Source organism: Semicossyphus pulcher, unplaced genomic scaffold (genome assembly GCF_022749685.1).
Source record: "Semicossyphus pulcher isolate SPU_LCO1_2020_fin unplaced genomic scaffold, fSemPul1.0.p SCAF_2, whole genome shotgun sequence".
In the NCBI taxonomy this organism is placed as follows: Eukaryota; Metazoa; Chordata; class Actinopteri; order Labriformes; family Labridae; genus Semicossyphus; species Semicossyphus pulcher.
Window position 1 is genome coordinate 3,012,501 of NW_027211693.1, and position 22,813 is coordinate 3,035,313.

General features: G+C 46.9%; 3 protein-coding genes across 5 annotated transcripts in view; 1 reads left to right on the forward strand and 2 right to left on the reverse strand.

Annotated features, from left to right (window-relative positions):
• Positions 1 to 3,846, reverse strand: part of nipsnap3a (nipsnap homolog 3A (C. elegans)) — a 5,070-nt gene extending 1,224 nt beyond the window's left edge. The window contains exons 1-4 of the mRNA XM_069670491.1: positions 3,763 to 3,846; positions 813 to 1,020; positions 565 to 726; positions 348 to 497 (exon numbers count right to left, since the gene is read on the reverse strand). Coding sequence (XP_069526592.1) covers positions 348 to 497; positions 565 to 726; positions 813 to 1,020; positions 3,763 to 3,840 — 598 coding nt within the window. The 5' untranslated portion in view covers positions 3,841 to 3,846. The remainder of the gene's footprint in view (positions 1 to 347; positions 498 to 564; positions 727 to 812; positions 1,021 to 3,762) is intronic.
• Positions 3,847 to 4,503: 657 nt separating this feature from the next.
• Positions 4,504 to 12,352, forward strand: LOC138598016 (nitric oxide-associated protein 1-like). The gene is made up of 9 exons (XM_069669660.1): positions 4,504 to 4,799; positions 7,768 to 8,721; positions 9,599 to 9,763; positions 9,831 to 9,944; positions 10,225 to 10,316; positions 10,400 to 10,531; positions 10,733 to 10,849; positions 11,002 to 11,119; positions 11,433 to 12,352. Exons 1-9 carry the CDS (start codon positions 4,565 to 4,567, stop codon positions 11,684 to 11,686), a joined length of 2,181 nt encoding a protein of 726 aa, XP_069525761.1. The 5' UTR covers positions 4,504 to 4,564; the 3' UTR covers positions 11,687 to 12,352.
• rest (RE1-silencing transcription factor) lies at positions 12,333 to 22,469 on the reverse strand. Of its 3 annotated transcripts, XM_069669658.1 has the most exons (7): positions 22,356 to 22,469; positions 20,581 to 20,870; positions 19,924 to 20,487; positions 19,671 to 19,831; positions 19,483 to 19,566; positions 14,419 to 15,915; positions 12,333 to 14,337 (listed from the first exon to the last, which is right to left on the reverse strand). In XM_069669658.1, the coding sequence occupies exons 2-7, from the start codon at positions 20,832 to 20,834 to the stop codon at positions 14,021 to 14,023; spliced, it is 2,877 nt and encodes a 958-aa protein (XP_069525759.1). In that variant the 5' UTR covers positions 20,835 to 20,870; positions 22,356 to 22,469; the 3' UTR covers positions 12,333 to 14,020. The 3 variants fall into 3 exon arrangements, with proteins under 3 accessions (XP_069525759.1, XP_069525757.1, XP_069525758.1); XM_069669656.1 differs by having other exon boundaries at positions 12,333 to 15,915; XM_069669657.1 differs by lacking the exon at positions 22,356 to 22,469 and adding an exon at positions 21,127 to 21,196 and having other exon boundaries at positions 12,333 to 15,915.
• Positions 22,470 to 22,813: the final 344 nt, after the last annotated feature.

The following is a 22,813-nucleotide window of genomic DNA, read 5'->3' on the forward strand; positions in this document are numbered from 1 at the left end:
GACTGGTTGACTGACTGACTGACTGACTGGCTGGCTGACTGGCTGGCTGACTGACTGGTTGACTGACTGACTGACTGACTGACTGGCTGACTGACTGACGGTACTTTCACAGCCGTAGAGAGAGAGAGTTGCGACATCGCAATGGTCTGTCTATACTTTGTTCGGGGAGTAGGCGGGGCTTCTCCCCCCGTGTCCTCACCTACGTCCGCAGTGCACACCTGCTTTCAAACACGTTGTTGTCGGCCTCATGAGGACAGTCCTTGTGACACATTGCCCACAAAAGCGCACACTGACCTGATGCGGTCAGCCACATACTAGGTTTTGATCTGGTCTTGTTTACAGTGTACCTCTGTTCATTGGCCCGAACTCGTTGTGGAAGGCTCCTATCAGCTTGCCATACCCAGGTGCATCATGGGAGTTGATGGAGGCCTGGAAGGCGTCGCCCCAAACTGCTGGACCGCCTGGACGCATCATGAAGGACACCAGCTCGTACACACCTGAAACACACCTGAGGTCATCTTGATGTCATCCTGTTACTTTGTACAGTGTGGGGGCGGGGCTTACCGCCATCCTGTGGCGGCTTCTGCAGGTGAGTCCAGGGAAGCAGGTAGGTGACCTCGTTCTCCTGAGACGACAACATTGGGATCGCCTTCGAGATGTAATCGGACAACCAGGACGGATCCTGAGAGAGGGCGGAGCGGACACCTGCTCGCTGGGAGTAACTGTCTGGGGGGGGGGGGGGGTTACACTTTTTAGACCTCCTGATGAAGAATGCTCATTAAACAGAAGAAGAAGAAGAATGATGACCTCACCATATTTCCATATATGGAAGACCTTGTTCAGGCCGCCATACTCGACGCTCCAGTAGCCAATCAGCTGTGAGTGGGCGGTGCGCAGGTGGATCTTCTCATTGGTTAGTTGGAGGAAAGCGCCGTTCAGGTGAGGGTGGATGTTGTAGGTGCGGAACTCATAGAAGGCTGTTTGTTGCTGCTGGGGACCTGAAGAGAGACGAACACGAGGCTGCAGAGAGGAGGGGAGAGAGGAGAGGTCTCACTCTGACAGGAAAACAGAAGACGGTCTCCTGGATCAGGACCGGAGAACACCTGAGGACAGTCTGACATCAAACTGAACAGCTGCTGTCTCTCTGCTGGACTCTGAACATCTACATCCAACATCAGAAAACCAAAGCTGACCTCTGACACTCTGGATGCTGGACGCTGACGTTAAACATTATTTTCCAGCCTTTGAACTCTTGAATCTTTTGATACTTTGTCTTTCTGTTTACTCACTGCATGCGTGCGATACCTTAAATTTAACTCTTACTCTGTTCTCGTTCCACTTTTATTTAATGTATTATAATGTATTTAAGTGATATAGTCTCACTACGTCTGCTGTATTAAACTGTTTGTCTTTATTTTTCAATTTCTTTTTTCTTTCAAAGTTCTTTTTATTGGATTTTTAGAGGCAATACAGTTATGACATATTTATATAGTACAGTGAAGACTTTAAATGCCCCCTCACACTCCCGCCACACGTCTTCCCCATCATTATCCCCACTGGCCAAATAAGAAGATAAATAAATACTTGAACAAATAAATAAAGTAAACAAAAATAAATATATATAGATATACAAAATTATATGATATAAAATTGTGCATGTGTGTACACTTGCCCATAAACAAACTCAAATACACACAAATATACAAATACTCATACTGAATAGAACATAGTTAAAACAAACAAACAAAAAACGCACTGTTACAAGAAAAGCTAGTTCTGCATCCCAAAAATTGTCAACTGGAAAGCTACATATAGAATAATTCAACCTTGACTAAGACAATGTGAGTGAAAGGAAGTCAAAGGAGCAACAGAAGCCAGTCAAAGGTCACCACTCACAAACTGCAGTGGGAGACCTCTGAAAATATGTGAGAAAGGAACCAGGCCTTTAAAAACTTCTGACCTGATCCGCGTATGGAGTATGTTATCTTTTTGAGATTTAGGCACGACATCAAGTCACTAAGCCATCTGGAGTGTGTGGGTGGGACAGGCTCCCTCCATTTGAGTAGTATAGCACGGCGAGCTAGGAGAGAAGCGAAGGCAAGGGAATTACGTTTGACAACAGGTAAATTTAACTCCTCAGGTGAAACACCAAACAAAGCCACCAAAGGGCTGGGTTCAATAATTTCAAGACCTGGGACAGAGTTTTAAATACCAGTTTCCAAAATTGTTCTAGGCTCGGACACAGCCGATCCATATGAATTAATGAACCATCTGCACTCTTACATTTAGCACAAGCGGGGCTAATGTCAGGGTAAATGTTTGATAGTTTTGCCTTAGACCAAAGTATTCGATGGACAACTTTAAATTGAATCAAAGAATGACGTGCACACATAGAGGAGGAGTGCACTTGTCCAAGGACCAAATCCCAGACATCCTCAGGTAGGGGCACACCAAGATCTTGTTCCCAGGCTGTTTTAATGGCAGTCAGAGAGGGGCTATCTAGTCCGGACATTAGATTGTAAAGAATGGAGACAATCCCTTTAGCTGACCGATTATGTTTAAGAAAGGAATCTAAGGGGTTCGAGGGTGGCCCTACTGGGAAGTGAGGTACCTGACCCTGCACATAACGCCTGACCTGGAGAAACCTAAAGAAGTGTGACTTCGGTAAACCAAACTACTTGGACGCCTGGTCAAAAGAGGAGAAAGAGTTGTCTATAAAAAGATCTTTAAAACATTTGAGGCCCCTCCTATGCCAACTATGAAATGCATCCTGCATTGAAGGTGTAAATAAGTGGTTAAAAGCAATGTGGCTTAAAAGGGAGGGAAGCTGAAAACCAAAATTCTTTCTGAATTGAGTCCAGACCTTTAGCGAACGACAGGACTACGAGAGAATGTGGTGGAGATTAGGGGAAGCGCTGCCCCCAGTAACGCTGGAAGAGAGATAAGACCACAAGAGCTTACTTCCATGGCTACCCAGGACGGACAGCTCGGTCGAAGATGGTAGTATGTCCAATATAGCATACAACGTATGTTGGCCGGCCAATAATAAAATTGAAAATTGGGTAGTGCCATACCACCTTTACGTTCGGGCCTCTGAAGATAAGCTTTGTTTTATTGTTCCAAATGTATAAAGACACAAAATATTTTTCACCTTTGTGTAACAAAAGAAAATTTGAATTCAAAGTCTCTTATGAGATTTATAAAAGTAAAACAAACGTTCCCAACATTAAAGAGCTCCAGTGTTTCCTGCATTAACGGTCTGTAGAGCATATTCAGGTATGTGCTGCCGCCTGGTGGTCACAGTGACTCATCACAGGTGAGCGGTGTGTCACAGTGGACAGTGTTGTTGTACTTCAGGGACAGTTTCAGACTACAGAGCTGATGATCTGGGACAGTTTGTGCAGCTGGAGACAAACGTTTGGTCTTCTGTTGCAAACTCAGATTTTAGGGTCAAAGGTCAAAGTTGGTTTAGTCCATGTGTGTTTGTAGTTCAGAGCTGGTTAATGTTCAACTGCAACCTCTGACCTCTTCTCCGATCCGTCCAAAGATCAGCACAAAGTAACTTTAGTAAACTTAGATACAGATGAACAAAGTGTGTGTGTGTGTGTGTGTGACTCTCTATGATCTCATGGTCTGCAGTGAGAATAGTTAACGGTCTGGTGGCACTTAGTTAAGTGTTTGTTGTAATTAGTTTAGGTTGTGGTTAGTTAAAGGTTTGGTTTAGGTTAGTAACAGTTTAGTTGTGGTCAGAGCTGGACTCACCTGAGACGCAGGTGCAGGTGCAGCAGGTGTGAGATGAGCAGCAGCTGATCTCAGAGCGGAGCTCCTGAACTTCAACATGTTGGAGGAGAAGTGACAGAAAAGAAGTGAGCAGGAAGTTATCTGGCACACAGAGATCCTCTCTGTCAAGAGGTCTCACTACTAGGGGAAAACACACACACACACACACACACACACACAGTTAAATGATCACCTCTCTGTTTTCTTAATGATCAGCCTCCTGTAAATTGCTCTTTGAAATCATCTTTGTGTCTTCTTAATCGTCTTCATACTTCGTCTTGACTTTGTTGTTGAAGGATCTGCAGTGATAAACGTCCCTCCTCCTCCTGTTTGAAACAGATTTACATTCAAACTTTTCCTACATCTTGTTTGTGTTTGTTTGAGAGATAATCTTTGTGGAGGATGAAGCTGTTTTCCTTTAGAGACGGAAATAACACGTTAGTAGGACACGTGAACATTTAGACAGCAGTGAGTTTAGTTTCCTGAAACAGCTGCAGAGTGAGACCTCCTGTTATCGCTGTCTCCTCTCAGAAGCACAAAGTTAGTGACGTCAGGATGTTTAATCTTTCTGTTTTCATATGTTCATCGTGCATTTATTTATATATTTCATCAGTTCTTTGTTGACTACTTGTTTTAATTTGAAAATAAATACATTTTAACTTTTTAACGGAACAAAACAAATGATGTTTGACGAGTTTGACGTCACATCCGTTCAGGAAGTTAAACACAGCAGCAGAGGAGTCTCGTGTGTTTAGAGCTCAAAGGTGAGCTCGCGCGGTGAAACATGTTGAAGGTGCTCCAGTTGAGTGTCCGCCGGGCGGTGCTGAGGGGAAGCGGCCTCCAGACCCGCCGGGTCCCCGCTGCGGGTCCTGCGGACTCGGCGGGCTGTGTGCCCGGCTCTGTGGCTGCGGCAGGTCGGGCTTTGACCCGGCAGCTCGGCAGCAGATCCGGGAGGACGATCCGGAGCAGCACGGTGGACCCGAATCTGGAGGAGCAGTTCGTGTTTGTGGACTTTACAGGTGAGACTGAGGACAGTTACAACTTCAGCTTTATTGTCCCCAAGGGGAAATTAGTTTTGCATCGAGGTTAAAACCTTAAAACATTAATAAAACACAGACACAAAGACTCTGTTAGGAAATACACAAAGAATACAAGAGGTGACCACAAGACGCAGAGCGAGTCAAACATCATTAAACCATCATTACCGGAAGTGAACAGGAAACTGCTTCATCTGCTGGGGCATCATTACAATTTAATTGTATAGTGAGAGAGAAAAGTTTCTCATCCTGCTCGACTCTATAACTCACCATGAGAGGACGTGGAGGGCACTGTAAGCCGTGTCCATCCATCCATCCAAACATCCATCCATCCATCCATCCATCCATCCATCCATCCATCCAAACATCCATCCATCCAAACATCCATCCATCCATCCAAACATCCATCCATCCATCCATCCATCCAAACATCCATCCAAACATCCATCCATCCAAACATCCATCCAAACATCCAAACATCCATCCAAACATCCATCCATCCATCCATCCAAACATCCATCCATCCATCCAAACATCCATCCATCCAAACATCCATCCATCCATCCATGCATCCATCCATCCAAACATCCATCTAAACATCCATCCAAACATCCATCCATCCATCCATCCAAACATCCATCCATCCATCCAAACATCCATCCATCCAAACATCCATCCATCCATCCATGCATCCATCCATCCAAACATCCATCTAAACATCCATCCAAACATCCATCCATCCATCGAAGCATCCATCTAAACATCCATCCAAACATCCATCCATCCATCGAAGCATCCATCTAAACATCCATCCAAACATCCATCTAAACATCCATCCATCCATCCAAACATCCATCCATCCATCTAAACATCCATCCATCCATACATCCATCCATCCATGCATCCATCCATCCAAACATCCATCCATCCATCCAAACATCCATCCATCCAAACATCCATCCATCCATCCATCCAAACATCCATCCATCCAAACATCCATCCATCCATCCAAACATCCATCCATCCATCCAAACATCCATCCATCCAAACATCCATCCATCCATCCAAACATCCATCCATCCATCCAAACATCCATCCATCCAAACATCCATCCATCCATCCAAACATCCATCCATCCAAACATCCATACATCCATCCAAACATCCATCCATCCATCCAAACATCCATCCATCCAAACATCCATCCATCCATCCAAACATCCATCCATCCAAACATCCATCCATCCATCCAAACATCCATCCATCCAAACATCCATCCATCCATCCAAACATCCATCCATCCATCCAAACATCTATCCATCCATACATCCATCCATCCATCCAAACATCCATCCATCCAAACATCCATCCAAACATCCATCCAAACATCCATCCATCCAAACATCCATCCATCCATCCATCCATCTAAACATCCATCCAAACATCCATCCATCCATCTAAGCATCCATCTAAACATCCTTCCATCCATCTAAACATCCAACCAAACATCCATCCATCCATCCATCTAAACATCCATCGATACATCCATCCATCCATCTAAACATCCATCCATCCATGCATCCATCCATCCAAACATCCATCCATCCATCCATGCATCCATCCATGCATCCATCCATCCAAACATCCATCTAAACATCCATCCAAACATCCATCCATCCATCGAAGCATCCATCTAAACATCCATCCAAACATCCATCCATCCATCGAAGCATCCATCTAAACATCCATCCATCCATGCATCCATCCATCCAAACATCCATCCATCCATCCAAACATCCATCCATCCATCCATCCATCCATGCATCCATCCATCCAAACATCCATCCATCCAAACATCCATCCATCCATCCAAACATCCATCCACTGAGATGTAAAGTATAAAAACACGTTCACACGAGTTCTACAGATTAGCAGAAGTTTTGTTGATCATTGATCTCTGATGATGTCGGCAGAGTCTCATCACACTCACGCTGCGGTTTACAATAACACTACTCTCAGGTTTGTTCCACTCTGTCAGTGAACTCATCACGTCCTGCTGATGTTCTCATTTAAATCCAGAACACATACAGCACTCTGAGCTGCTTCAGGCTTTTACTGTGAAACATCTACAGGAAGTGGTCAACCACAGAAACAAAGATAAAACAGTTCTTCTTCTGTGGCTGTGACTCTTCTTCTGTGGTTTTGACTGTTCCTCTGTGGTTGTGACTCTTCTTCTGTGGCTGTGACTGTTCCTCTGTGGTTTTGACTGTTCCTCTGTGGTTGTGACTCTTCTTCTGTGGCTGTGACTGTTCCTCTGTGGTTGTGACTCTTCTTCTGTGGCTGTGACTCTTCTTCTGTGGCTGTGACTGTTCCTCTGTGGCTGTGACTGTTCCTCTGTGGTTGTGACTCTTCTTCTGTGGCTGTGACTGTTCCTCTGTGGTTGTGACTCTTCTTCTGTGGCTGTGACTGTTCCTCTGTGGTTGTGACTCTTCTTCTGTGGCTGTGACTCTTCTTCTGTGGCTGTGACTGTTCCTCTGTGGCTGTGACTGTTCCTCTGTGGTTGTGACTCTTCTTCTGTGGCTGTGACTGTTCCTCTGTGGTTGTGACTCTTCTTCTGTGGCTGTGACTGTTCCTCTGTGGTTGTGACTCTTCTTCTGTGGCTGTGACTGTTCCTCTGTGGTTTTGACTCTTCTTCTGTGGCTGTGACTGTTCCTCTGTGGTTGTGACTCTTCTTCTGTGGCTGTGACTGTTCCTCTGTGGTTGTGACTCTTCTTCTGTGGCTGTGACTGTTCCTCTGTGGTTTTGACTCTTCTTCTGTGGCTGTGACTGTTCCTCTGTGGTTGTGACTCTTCTTCTGTGGCTGTGACTGTTCCTCTGTGGTTTTGACTCTTCTTCTGTGGCTGTGACTGTTCCTCTGTGGTTGTGACTCTTCTGCTGTGCACTTATTTTAGATCCAGAGGAGGAGCACCATCAGCAGGACATCTCCCTCTCCTCCTCCTCTGCTGCTCCTCCTGGACCTCCTCCAGCTGCTCCTCTGGTTCCTCCTCAGAGACACCTGAGGTCTCTGGAGCGGCAGGTGCAGGTGTTGAGGGGCGTGGCCAAGCAGGAGGCAGAGCCTGAATCTCTGATCCAGTTCCATGACATGGACTTCCCACTGGAAGAGACCGTCATTTCATCATCAAAGAAGAAGAAGAAGAAGAAGAAGGGGGCTGGGACAGGTGAGCACAGAGTGTTCGGCACCCCGGATGTGGACGAGCCAGTCAGTGACACGTGCTGCTCGGGCTGTGGCGCTGTCCTGCACTGCACCGCCCCTGCTGTGCCTGGGTACCTGCCCAGCGAGAAGTTCAAGGTGCTGCTGCAGGAGGAGCGACTGGGCGGAGCCACCTGTCAGCGCTGCTACCTGCTGACGCACCACCACAGAGCGCTGAGCCTGCACGTGACCAATGAGGAGTACAGACAGGTGGTGCAGAGGCTCCGCCCCCTCAAGGCTCTGGTACTGCTCATCGTCGACCTGCTGGATGTCCCTGACTCCATCGTCCCCAACCTGCCTGACCTGGTGGGGTTGAACAAACATGTTGTCGTCCTCGGCAACAAGATCGATCTGCTGCCTGCTGACTCGCCCAACTACCTGCAGCGAATCAGACGGCAGCTATCTCGCTACTGCGAGGAGGCCGGCTTCAGCGCCCAGGTATCCGACGTCCACTTGATCAGCGCTAAGACGGGCTACGGCGTGGAGGGTTTGATCTCCAGCCTGCAGCGGTCCTGGAGGTACAGCGGGGACGTGTACCTGGTGGGCATGGCCAACGCCGGCAAGTCTACGCTCTTCAACACGCTGCTCGAGTCCGACTACTGCAAGTCCAAGGCCTCCGAGCTCATCCACAAGGCCACCATCTCACCATGGCCCGGTGAGCTCACCAGACTCCATTCACATTTCTGAAGATTTAATGAGTATGTTTGAATTCAACCACGTTTATTTTTAATCCGTCCAAAAGATAAAAAAGATCATCAGCCATGATTGATTAATTTACTGGACGCTCTCCTGTCACGTTATGTCTCTCACATACCTGCAGCAGTGTCTCCACACATGCTCGTCAGAGAAACACACGCACACACGTCCGCTGCTCCTGTAAATGCAGTGATTGAGGTGCCACGTTTTCTGGTAAATACCGATTCTGTTTCAAAGATTGTAAGTGCAGCTGTCGCTCTCATTAGTCGGTTTGATCATTTCGACAGCCTCCTTCACGCGCAGCTCACCTGCTGCGAGTTGTGTTTTTTGGGCGACTCTGTAAAATGTGCAGCTCATGATGAATGCGAACAGAGCAGACAGATAGGGAGAGAGATACAGAGAGAGCTGTTGTGTGCAGGTACAGCAGGTGAAGGTGAGCAGATTAAAGTAGTGGTGTGTGGTGGAGACGAATGAAGCAGTTACAAATAACTTTCTTTAAATAGGGTGACGTATTGTTCGCTGCAGTTCCCCTCCCCCGTCACTTGCCCGCCGTGAATGTTTCCTGCTGCAGCCGACCCGGACTCTCTCCAGACATGATACGAGGCCGGTGTGTTCACACATGCAGCCCACCTGAGTAAAGTCAGGACATGTTCAGGAGTGCAGTGCAGGTGTGAAAGGGGCTTGAGAAACTTTTATCATAAAATAACTTAGCTGTTACAGAAGAACAAACGAACAAACCCAAACCGAACAACACACTCTCCAAACTGTAATTTAATAATAATGTATTAACTTGTCATGTGACTGTGTATGTTGTCTTCCTGCCGCGGTGCGTTCAGGGACGACTCTGAACCTGCTGAAGTTTCCCATCATCAAACCGACTCCGTACAGGATGTTCAGACGACAGGAGCGACTGAACGAGGCGTTGCAGCAGACAGAGAGCGTGCTGACGCAGGACGAGCTGAGGAGGCTCAAACACTTCAGCAGGCAGGGCTACCTAGTGGGTAAGACGGGGGGAGACATGGCGGGTGGGGAGGGGGGTTGTTCACCTGTTGACCTGTCCCTGTCCAGGTCGTGTGGGCAGAACGTTCCGGTCGGACGTCGTGTCAAGACAGGAGGAGATCGATTTTGATCCTGACAGTTTGGCTTTTGGAGAAAACGAAGACGGAGAGACGAAGACAACAGGTGAGAGGAGACGTCTGATTGGACAACTGGTCTGTGATGTCATCAGCTGCAGGTGGAGCAGAGCTGAAAACTGAAGAACAAAAACAGCATCATTTGATTTCTTTAGTTGTATCGAGTGTGTCGGTGCGTCGAGGTTCACCTTCTGACCTCCGGGCTCTTTCATCCACACTTCTGTTCTTTCTGACTCTAAAAACTACAAATCCCATGAGCTGTTTGTCAAAGAACAAAAAATCATTAATGCAGGATATGACCTCTTTGTGACCTCTGTGTGACCTCTCAGCCTCCAGCAGGCCAGCCGAAGAGTTCTCCTTCAACGAGCTGAAAGATGCTCACTGGCTGTTTGACACTCCGGGGATCATGAAAGAACGCGACGTGAGAGACGCACAGCTGCAACTTTATTTAGATCAAACAAACAACATGAACATGTAACTCTCTCTCCTCTGTCTCTCGCCCAGATCCTGTCTGTGCTGACCCAACAGGAAGTGATGTCAGTGGTTCCCTCTCAGGCGCTGGTTCCTAGGACGTTTGTGTTGAAGCCCAGTATGAGTCTGTTAGTGGGAGCTGTGGCCCGGATCGACTTCCTGCAGGTCACACGTCCTCACACAGCCGCTCATCCTGTTTATTAGGACCAATCTGTGTCAGACGTCGAAGAGCTTTTATTTTGGAAACAAAATCATTTCCTGTTTCCTTCAATATTTAAAGTTAAAATCATGTGTTCTGTGAGCTAACTGTTAGCATGTTAGCATAGAGATAATAAACAGCCGGTCGTCACTGATGCTCTCCCACAGGGGGGGCGGTCCTGCTGGTTCTCGGTGGTGGTCTCTGGTCGGGTCCCGGTCCACGTCACGAGTCTGCAGAAGGTCGACAGTGTTTACGAGAAGCACGCGGGAGGCGTCCTGCTGGGGGTAAGGTCACTGAGGGGGGAGGGGTCACGTGACCTCAGTCAGCTGTTCAAATACTGAACAACACAACATACTGGTGTGTGTGTGTGTGTGTGTGTGTGTGTGTGTGTGTGTGTGTGTGTGTGTGTGTGTGTGCTTATTCGTGTTGCGTTCAGGTTCCTCTTGGAGGGTCGGAGCGCATGAAGACGTTTCCTGCGTTGGTTCCTCAGGAGGTGAGGCTGGAGGGGCGGGGCTACCTGGAGGCTGCTGCTGACATCACACTTTCGTCTGCAGGTAAACACCTGACACATCATTAATAATGGCATCGCTCAGAGGACAGAAACTTCTTCTCATATTCTGTGTGTCTGTGTGTGTGTGTGTGTGTGTGTGTGTGTGTGTGTGTGTGTGTGTGTGTGTGTGTCTGTGTGTGTGTGTGTGTGTGTGAGTCTGTGTGTGTGTGTGTGTGTGTGTGTGTGAGTCTGTGTGTGTGTGTGTGTCTGTGTGTGTGAGTCTGTGTGTGTGAGTCTGTGTGTGTGTGTGTGTGTCTGTGTGTTTGGGGCAGATTACCAGCCCCCCCGTGACTTGGTCTACCTGTGTCTCTCTGCAGGTTGGGTGGCGGTGACGGCAGCAGCAGGTGAGCAGCTGTCATTAAGGGTTCACGGTCCGGAGGCGGCGGGTTTCGGTGTGAGGACGCCGCCGCTGCTTCCTCACGTCGTCGCTCTGAAAGGAGATCGAGTCAGGAAATCTGCCGTCTACAAACCTGTGAAACCTGCCGGGCTGCTGGACTCGGGACTGTCGGCCCGTGGAGCCGAGCGGCTGCAGGTGAAGAAGAAGAAGAAGAAGAAGAAGAAGGAGGAGTGATGTTCAGAGGAGCAGGTGGGAGGAGCTTGTCTCCATGGTGACATTTGTTTGTTTCTGCTGTCAGAGACGTGCAGACACGATGCAGCAGAGACACTTAAAAGGGTCAGTCTATGATTCTTAAAGCTGGGTCATATTCTGGGTCTTAATGACTGACAGGTAATAAAGTGTGAACGTCTCCAGTCGATGTGTTCATCCTGCTGCAGGGAAACAGGCTGTAATGGCTGCAACATAATCCTTGATGGGTCAAAGGTCGTCCACTAAAAGTTCTTGTTGTTTCCACTGACAGGCTCAGATTGTTCTTCTAAGTGTGTGACAACATGACAGAAAGGATCCCTACAGAGATAGACCTTTTTGTTACAGAGGAAGATGATTGTTTTAACCACACACAGACGTTACATCGCTCTCTGCACACACACCAGACTCCATTCAGAAAAACACTGATTTAAGCTGCTGGTTTGTTTGTGCTGTTGTGTGTATTGTAGCCACACTTATGTAATATAACATGTATTTCTATTGCAGAACTCCTGTTATACTAACTTGTACCAGATCAGGTGAACATGTCAGGTTGTCTGTAGGACCAGGTGAAACACTTTTGTTCATGTTTGTTTTGTCTCTGCATGAAGTAAAGACCAGATGGACGAACGAGTCATGTGATGAATCTTTATTAAAGTTGAACTGATTAAACTGTTAGTTTGATTACCTGTAGAAGTGAAGCTCTCGCTACCTGCAGACAGACTCATGTACTGTCACAGGAGGACGAGTTCTCACCTTAAAGGATAAACATGGTGTCATTTAGCTTTATGTTCATGTGTTAGTGAATACATCAGCATTAATGAAGCTTAAACACAGAACAAATCTGACGATCACAAAGTCATTCATCAGTCAGAACACTGACTCTGTTTCAAGTCTCATTAAAGTGAAGAGAGCCACTGAGCCCGCCTGGTTTCAGTCTCTCTACAGGAAGTTAAATAACACCAGTTTATCCTTTGATGTTCAGCTAGTTTACTGCACTACAGCTCATTAACACACAGTACTACACAATATACACAGTAGAAGAAGAGTCCACTTCAGCCTCTCGCTCACTTTGGTTTCATCTAAACATTATTGCACAAAAACATTCAAACAGTTTCTTTAAAACAAGTTAATTATTCCTCAAACAGGACGTGGACTTCACCGTCCAGAAAACTGCAGACAAACTAATGTTGTTAAACCAATCAGGAGGGAGAGTTTCAGGGCGTGATGACTGAGCTGAAAGTCGAACACACCGGCGTCTCTTTGGACTTTAACCGTCAGAAACAACATCGAGTTAAACTACAAAATGGGACTGTACAGGCGATTGTCAAAGGCACTTTAAAAAGAGACACACTGAGAGACAGCAGTCTGTAACAGAGAGAGGGCATTCAGCTGATACCTCACTGTAACCTCACTGTAACCTCACTGATGACATCACTGATGACATCACGGATGACTAAAGTTTTATTTATAAAACAAACTATAAATTCATCTAAACGAGTGCTCTGGAGGTGTCGCATCACACCTGTGATCAGGTGTGCTGCAGTCCAAGCAGCAAACAGCTGAGGCCTCTGTCAGAGCCAGGTCTCTGACTCACCACTAGATGGCAGCATTAAATGACACAGAGCTGTTGATTTGTACACCATCAAAATCAGAGCACGTGGTTCTTTGAGAACATGCTGCTGTGCTAACACCCAAATAATGTGAAAGCACCACTTTAGGCCAGTTTGGAGCCAAATTCACCAAAAATATCTGCCACGTATTTGTGTAGTTTTATATTCAATGAGCACTGGAGGACAAACAGGGACACACCTGACCAGTATGATCCTGGGAGAACAGGTGAGAGGTGTAACAGAGGCCATCTACAGTCAGATCAGATCAACATTCAACAAATTCAATAAAACAACAACTTCAGATTCCTCAAGTGATACCTCGGCACGGATCCTGACCTGCCTGAGACCAGACCAGTCACATTTGGTCCAACTGACTCGAGCTCTTCTAAAACTGGTCTTCAGACTGATCTCAAGTTCAGCAACGCTTCGTAGGCGTGGTGGATCTGGATCACATCAATGGACTGATCTGGTGATGTAGAGAGTCTGAAGCTTTTCAAAGAAGGACGCTGTGCAAACTAAGAAACAACAGAAAGAGGGTTTATCATGTTTGACTCAACGGTGCTGGAGCCTGGACCCGACCGCCAGAGATCTATCTGATGTGTTCCTGACCACTGAGCTGCTTAAGGAGCATCAGGAGTCAAAGTTTCTGCTGTAAACAAAGTCCAGAGCAGGAAGTCTATGCAGTATGTGTTGCCATGGAAACAGGTCCTCATTTCTGCCCCTTGGCGGTGTTGTCCATGTAGTACACGTTGACGAGGTGGCGGTTCAGGTGGCGTCTGTACTCCACCTCCAGAGGGAACGTGCGGTCGCAGAAGATGCACATGTGACTCTTGAGCTCTGTTGGTGTGGGGATCTCGTCGGTGGGTGTTTCCGGGTCGTTGGCCATCTTTCCCGACCCGGCGCCAGTGCTGTTGAGGCCGGAGTCATCGCTGCCCTCAGAGGCGCTGTCGCTGATGTCACTTCCTCCTTCGTGGCTGCTGTGGATTCCCTCGTCGTCCTCTGGATCTGAAGGTTTGCTTCGCTGGCCTGGAAACACCAGAGGAGGTGATTTTGGTTTAACAAAGGTTGGAGCAGGACGGTCTTCAGCTGGAGAAGGTGTGTCCTCACCTGAGCTGCAGGTGGGTGACTCCTCCATCTTCTCTGAGGGCTTGTCCACAGTCTCTGGAACTGTTGGAGCTGGTTTATTCTCCTCTGCAGGGCTGGTTTCTGTAGGGGTAGGGTTGTTTTCAGAGGTCGTGGTGACTGTGGGTTTGTGCTCAGACGTGGTGTTTGTTGGCTCGTCTGGCTGAGCGGATCCGTCTGGAGCGTCTGAGGACGGCCTGTTGACAGACGTCTCCTCGTCTTTATCTTGATCCACAGCTTGTTGAAGGCCTACAACTTTCTTAGCGTTCCTGGTCTTCTTCTGTTTCACAGGGCTTGTAGTATTTGACTGGTGGAGTGTAGGAGTGCCATCATCTGTCTTCTTTGTGTCTTCTGAAGCAGGTTTCACTGGCAGCTTCTCTGCAGCTGTGGCCTTCAGACGTTTGGCCTTGGATGGAGTCTCAGACAAGGACTTTTTGGAAAGATCAAGCGCCGCCTCCACTGCTTTTCTCTTAGCAATCTTTTCCTTGACCGCCTTTTCCTTTTGAGTCCTCTCAGGACTGTCTGGTTTCTGCTGAGCTTCTTGTTCTGGTATTTTGTCTGCCTTCTTTGATCCGGACTTCCTGGGCTTGTTGAGGCCTTTGTTCTCCTTTCCACTGCTTTCATTCTTTTGCTGTTCTTTCTCCTTCTCAGGCTTCATTTTCTCTTCCTCTTTCTCCACTTTCTGCCTCACTGCTCTCTCCTCCTCTGATCTCTGTTGGTCAGAGTTCTCTGTCTGACTTTGGTCTCTTTCTGGTTTAGTCACTTCTGCTTGGTCCTTGACGGTTGTCTTCTCTGCCGACAGTTTCTTGATTCGTCTCTTTGCCTTGTTGTCAGCAGCTGTTATCGTCCCTGTCTGGGTTTCTTTAATAGACGGGTTCTCCAGAAGGTTCTCAGTCTTCTTCTGCCTGGTTGTGACCTTTCTCTCTGGTTCCACCTTCTCTTTCACTTTCTGTAGTTTCTCTTTCTCAGCAGGGATGTTAGGTTTCTTCTGAGCCTTGTCAGGTGTTTGATGGTTGTTGCTGGGTCGGCTGCTCTTCCTGATAGACAGGTTGATGGGGCTCGAGTCCACCCCCTCGTCCTCGTCGTCCTCATCCATATCAAAGTCCTCCTCCATGCTGGATGAATTGTCTAGCTTGCTTGCTCTGGAGGTTTCCTCTGGACTGTCAGAACCAGGTTTCTTGACGCGCAGTTTGACCTTGGATATGTCCACGGAAACGTCGCAGCCCGAGTGTCTGGACTTGATGTGGTACTGCAGGTTGCACTTCTTTGAGGCGGCGTACTTGCAGAGCGGGCAGAGGAACTGGCGAGGGTTCAGGTGAAGCTCCACATGCTTCTTGAAGTTGCTGCGGTCGGCGGTCTTGTACTCGCAGTACGGGCAGGAGAGCGGTTTGGGGCCGTTGTGGACCTGCCGGGCGTGTCGGGTCACTTCGTGCTGGTTGGCTGCCAGGTAGTTACAACTCTCACACTTGAAGGGACGCTCACCTGCACACAGGAAGTAAGAAGGTGATGAGGATGACAATGTACAGGTGAGATACCTCAGGATTTCATGCAGCAGGTGGAGTGCAGACTGATGACACAAACCTGCAGGCTGCTTGTCTTTAGGGTTTTACTCTTTCATGCCTGAACTTGATTTATCAGGTATTTTATTCACTTGATTATTAATTGTTGTCTCATTTAAATTCCATTTATTGTTTTATGTATATAATTGATTATTATTGACTACATGTTGATTGTATTTTATATTTCATATACATTAAATATTATAATATAATAATAATTATAACTGGACCTGCTCATGATGTATTCCGACTTTAGAGTCTGTTCTGTGTGTTTTAAACTAAGCACACGCAGGTGTACCTGCAGCCTGAGGGACAACAAATATCTACTGTTCCCTCTGAAACCAGACTGTTCATGCAGGAAGTCTACACAGATACACCTGAGATACACCTGAGAACGAGTCAGACAGGAACATACACGGCACAACCACACAAACACACGACACAACCACACAACCACACAAACACACGACACAACCACACAACCACACAAACACACGACACAATCACACAACCACACAAACACACGACACAACCACACAACCACACGACACAACCACACAAACACACGACACAACCACACAACCACACAAACACACGACACAACCACACAAACACACGACACAAACACACAACCACACAACCACACAAACACACGACACAACCACACAAACACACGACACAAACACACAACCACACAAACACACGACACAACCACACAACCACACAAACACACGACACAACCACACAACCACACAAACACACGACACAACCACACAAACACACAAACACACGGCACAACCACACAAACACACAAACACACGACACAAACACACAACCACACAAACACACAAACACACAAACACACGACACAAACACACAAACACACGACACAAACACACAACCACACAAACACACAACCACACAAACACACAACCACACGACACAAACACACAACCACACAAACACACGACACAACCACACAACCACACAACCACACGAAACAACCACACAAACACACAAACACACGACACAAACACACAACCACACGACACAACCACACAACCACACAAACACACGACACAACCACACAACCACACAACCACACGACACAACCACACAACCACACAAACACACGACACAACCACACAAACACACGACACAACCACACAAACACACGACACAAACACACAACCACACAAACACACGACACAACCACACAACCACACAAACACACGACACAACCACACAACCACACAAACACACGACACAACCACACAAACACACAAACACACGGCACAACCACACAAACACACAAACACACGGCACAAACACACGGCACAACCACACAAACACACAAACACACGACACAAACACACAACCACACAAACACACAAACACACGACACAAACACACGACACAACCACACACGGCACAACCACACAAACACACAAACACACGACACAAACACACAAACACACGGCACAACCACACAAACACACAAACACACGGCACAAACACACGGCACAACCACACAAACACACAAACACACGACACAAACACACAACCACACAAACACACAAACACACGACACAAACACACGACACAACCACACACGGCACAACCACACAAACACACAAACACACGACACAAACACACAAACACACGACACAAACACACAAACACACGACACAAACCAGGAGTCATAGCATGTAGCTGTAATGCTAACCACTTTACCATGTTAGTCCAACAGCGACGGCTTCAGTGAGCAACAAACACAAACAGGTTTACAGTGAGAGACATGAACACAACTAGCATTCACTACTACAGTTAACTAGCACTACAGTTAACTAGCACTACAGTTAACTGGTACTACAGTTGACTAGCACTACAGTTGACTAGCACTACAGTTAACTAGCACTACAGTTAACTGGAACTACAGTTAACTGGTACTACAGTTGACTAGCACTACAGTTAACTAGCACTACAGTTAACTAGTACTACAGTTAACTGGAACTACAGTTAACTGGTACTACAGTTAACTAGCACTACAGTTAACTGGTACTACAGTTAACTGGCACTACAGTTAACTGGTACTACAGTTGACTAGTACTACAGTTAACTGGCACTACAGTTAACTGGTACTACAGTTAACTAGCACTACAGTTAACTGGTACTACAGTTAACTGGCACTACAGTTAACTGGTACTACAGTTAACTAGCACTACAGTTAACTAGCACTACAGTTAACTGGTACTACAGTTGACTAGCACTACAGTTGACTAGCACTACAGTTAACTAGCACTACAGTTAACTGGAACTACAGTTAACTGGTACTACAGTTGACTAGTACTACAGTTAACTGGAACTACAGTTAACTGGTACTACAGTTGACTAGTACTACAGTTAACTGGTACTACAGTTAACTAGCACTCCAGTTGACTAGTACTACAGTTAACTGGTACTACAGTTAACTAGCACTCCAGTTGACTAGTACTACAGTTAACTGGAACTACAGTTAACTGGTACTACAGTTAACTAGCACTACAGTTAACTAGCACTACAGTTAACTGGCACTACAGTTAACTAGCACTACAGTTAACTGGCACTACAGTTAACTGGTACTACAGTTGACTAGCACTACAGTTAACTAGCACTACAGTTAACTGGCACTACAGTTAACTAGCACTACAGTTAACTGGCACTACAGTTAACTAGCACTACAGTTAACTAGCACTACAGTTAACTGGTACTACAGTTAACTAGCACTACAGTTAACTGGTACTACAGTTGACTAGCACTACAGTTGACTAGCACTACAGTTAACTAGCACTACAGTTGACTAGTACTACAGTTAACTGGAACTACAGTTAACTGGTACTACAGTTGACTAGTACTACAGTTAACTGGTACTACAGTTAACTAGCACTCCAGTTGACTAGTACTACAGTTAACTGGTACTACAGTTAACTGGTACTACAGTTAACTAGCACTACAGTTGACTAGTACTACAGTTAACTGGAACTACAGTTAACTGGTACTACAGTTAACTAGCACTACAGTTAACTAGCACTACAGTTGACTAGCACTACAGTTAACTGGTACTACAGTTAACTAGCACTACAGTTAACTAGCACTACAGTTGACTAGCACTACAGTTAACTGGTACTACAGTTAACTAGCACTACAGTTAACTAGCACTACAGTTAACTGGCACTACAGTTAACTAGCACTACAGTTGACTAGCACTACAGTTAACTGGTACTACAGTTAACTAGCACTACAGTTAACTGGCACTACAGTTAACTGGTACTACAGTTAACTAGCACTACAGTTGACTAGTACTACAGTTAACTGGTACTACAGTTAACTAGCACTACAGTTGACTAGTACTACAGTTGACTAGTACTACAGTTAACTCCTCCTGCCATATAACTGTGCAGCAGCCTGTTTTGAGTGTATTAATGACAGGTGTTTCAGTGATGAGACTCACCTGAGTGCGTCCTCATGTGCCGGGTCAGGTGAGTCTTCTGAGAACTGGAGTAATCACAGTACAGACACTGGAAGGGACGCACACCTGTATAACACACAGAACACAACACCTGAAGACTACATCCAAATCAATCAGATTAAAGACTCACTGAAACCTACCTGAGTTACTCCTAACTGTGTTAGTCCTACCTGTGTGAGTCCTGATGTGCTGGATGTAGTTGCTCTTGCGGTCGGAGAAGTAGGAGCACTGGCTGCAGGTGTGCAGTTTGCTGGGGAAGTGGTTCCTCAGGTGTTTCCTCCAGTGGTACTGGCTGACGGTGGTGTATGGACACAGCGTGCACTTAAACACCCTGCAGACACACAGGTGATACACATTATCAATCATGTTAAGGTGACACATGGTGTTCAGGTGTAGGTAGCCATGAGAACGTGGTGCTGTTACCTGTGGTCCTCGCCCTCCTTGCTGTGGTGCTTCAGGTGAGCAATGTAGTGGTCGTATCTGTTGGTGTTGTAGCCGCACCGTTCACACCTGATCAGCCCTTTGATGTCACCTGTTGACCCTGCCTCCCCGCTGCTCTCGCCCTCCCCTCCTGAAGTTGCCTGGGACTCAGGTGTCTCCGCCTCCTTGGACCTGGTCTTGCTCCGCCCCTCCACTCTGTTCACCACCATCATCTTGCTGACGCCGTGCGTGCCCAGGTGCTCCACGAACTCCTGCTCGCTCTGAGCCTGGAAGTGACACGGCTTACAGTGGAACGGCTTCTTCTTCTTGCTGCTCTCCATTGTGGGGGCAGGGCTTACTTTGCGTTTCACGCCCTGTTCAGGTGTTTTGGTGGAGGCAGGGGGGTGGGGCCGAGTGCGACGGGACAGGTCTTCAGCTTTGTCCTCCTCCTCCTCCTCCTCCTCCTCCTCGGGGTTTCCCAGGACCACGGCCTGGATGCTGGGGCCTGGAGACTCTGGGTACTCGATGATGCAGACCTCCCTGTGGTTCTGGTTGTCAAAGCTGTACCTGAGCACACACACAGGAGCGTTAAATTACAGGTAACAAAGTACTGTAATCAGACACATGTAGTGCAGCAGGCGAAGCAGACTAACTCCTGACCTGATAATGTTCTCGTCCTCACTGTCGGAGTAGCTGCTTCCCACCGTCTTCAGCTCCATCATCTCCTTCTCGTCGGCGGCGCTCCCGTCTCCACCCCCGCCCTCCCCGGCCGTCACTGCCGCCACGTTGGCGAGCATCACCAGCTGAGGGGCGGGCAGCGTGTTGCCAGGCATCTCGTTAAGACTCTGAGCATCCTCCATTAGAGACACGCCGACAGGAAACATCCCCACAGAGAACACGGTCTGAGCAGCCATGTTGAGTTTAGATCTTCACCTCCAGAGGACGAGAAGCTGCAGAGTCGACAACATGGAGGACCAGAGAGTTAGATAATGATAGGAATAAAAGGCAACAGGTGGAGGTCTTGTACAGGTGTAGAGAAATTGTAGGTGAAGTGGAGGGGACCTGCAGATGTCTTTCATACTGCAAACAAACCAGCAGACCTTCAAAATAAAAGTCTTCAATACATGGCCTGATGTTCCATGAGTCACACTGACATGCTCTTTTCTATTGCTGTTGCTGACAGTAAAACATGAAGCAGTCCATAACCTTCATCTCTGTGCAGCTCAGACACTGGGAGGCTGTGTCTCTGTCAGCCAGCAGCAGTGACAGCAGGCATGTTGGCCTGCAGAGAGAAAAGCTGTGTTGGCATTCCCAGTTCAATAATAACTACCAGCCTGGGCAGTTCTGAACATGTGTTCTAAGAAGGCCCAAAATGTGTTCGTTAGTCTGAGATGATCTGTGTGAATGCTGCAGCAAGAAAAGCCCATCACAGAGTGAACCGACAGCCTGCTGAGGTTTTTAAGGAGTCGGCTCAAAGAGTAAACATCTAAGTGTTCTTAGATCCACAGCAGTTACAAACATCAGGCTGCAGGCTTTCACCTTTATCTGTTCCTATGTAGAGTCTGATGTCACACTGTGGAAAATGTGTCTGTCGGCCATTTTGAAACAGCACCACAGCTCAGTCGACAGCGCCATGAGAGCGGAGAGGAAACCCCGTTCAGAAGTTCCTCTAGAAAACAACAACTTTTATTTTAACTGCACGGAACCAGACGGACAGAGATTCAACACTAGCTGACAGTTTATAGTAAAAATGTAGATACACGTCTGATTGTTTGAACCACACAAAGCTGAAGTTAACGGATATTTTACTGGGAACACGGGAAGTGACAAAAGCCTCACATAATCTGCATAACACCGACTTACGGACAGATCTGTGACTGAATCTTAAAAGTGGTCAAACTTTAGTATGAGTTTGGTTGAAACAGTAAAGTTGCTCCAGCTGGTAAAACTCGGTGATTACGTGGATCTAAAGTCAGTTTAAGATTAAAAATTAAAATTGTTTGTGTTTATTAAAACTCCACTCAGACTAACTACAGTTTAAACTAACGGCACACAGTGTTAAATATAAAGTGTTCGCTGGGATAAGTCGGTGGTTGTGATTTACAGCTTCTTCTAAACTTAGTTGCGGAAGCGGATCAAACAGCGACATTTTGATTCACATATGAAGTTGATATAAAGTATTAAATGTTCTGTTCTTGTTGTTTTTCAGTGTTTACGTTGGTATAAAGTGTAGGACTAATGTGTTAGTGTGTTAGTATGTGGTCGTGGTGTCGGAGTGTTAGCCATGGTCCTGATCAGCCCCGGACAGCGCCTTCTTCTCCTCCTCGCCGCCTCCATTTTCCTCAAACTGCCAACAACTTTCCAGCTGCGGAGCTCCGACAAACAGCGGCTCTCTGTCCGCTCACAAACCGACACACAAACTCGGGGACACTCACCGACTCTTCACCGCCGAACTTTACACAAGTTTTCTTCACTTTTGTTCCAAGTGAGAGTTTTTTCCTCGACGAACAGCGCAGAAAGAAAAGTGCAGCACAAGTTTCCGCACATTCCTCCACAGCGGGCGACGTAGGGCTGGTGACGTCAGCACGTAGCTTCGGCAGTGAGCTGGAAGTTTCAGGAGGAATAACACGTTTATTATCATTAACAACAACATGATGGGACGTTATTATAACTACAGAGATGATGTAAAACGATCCTGGGAGTCAGAAACGATTTACAAACTAAAATAAATCTTAAAATAAAGACTCAGCACGTCAAAATAAAGACCAGCTTCATTAGTGAGAAAGTTCCGCACGAGAATTACAGCAGGACAGGAGGCCGATGGGTTTCTGCACAGCTGCATGTTCTTTTAGTGACACACTCCTTTATAGCTCCTGCAGACTAACATTTACAT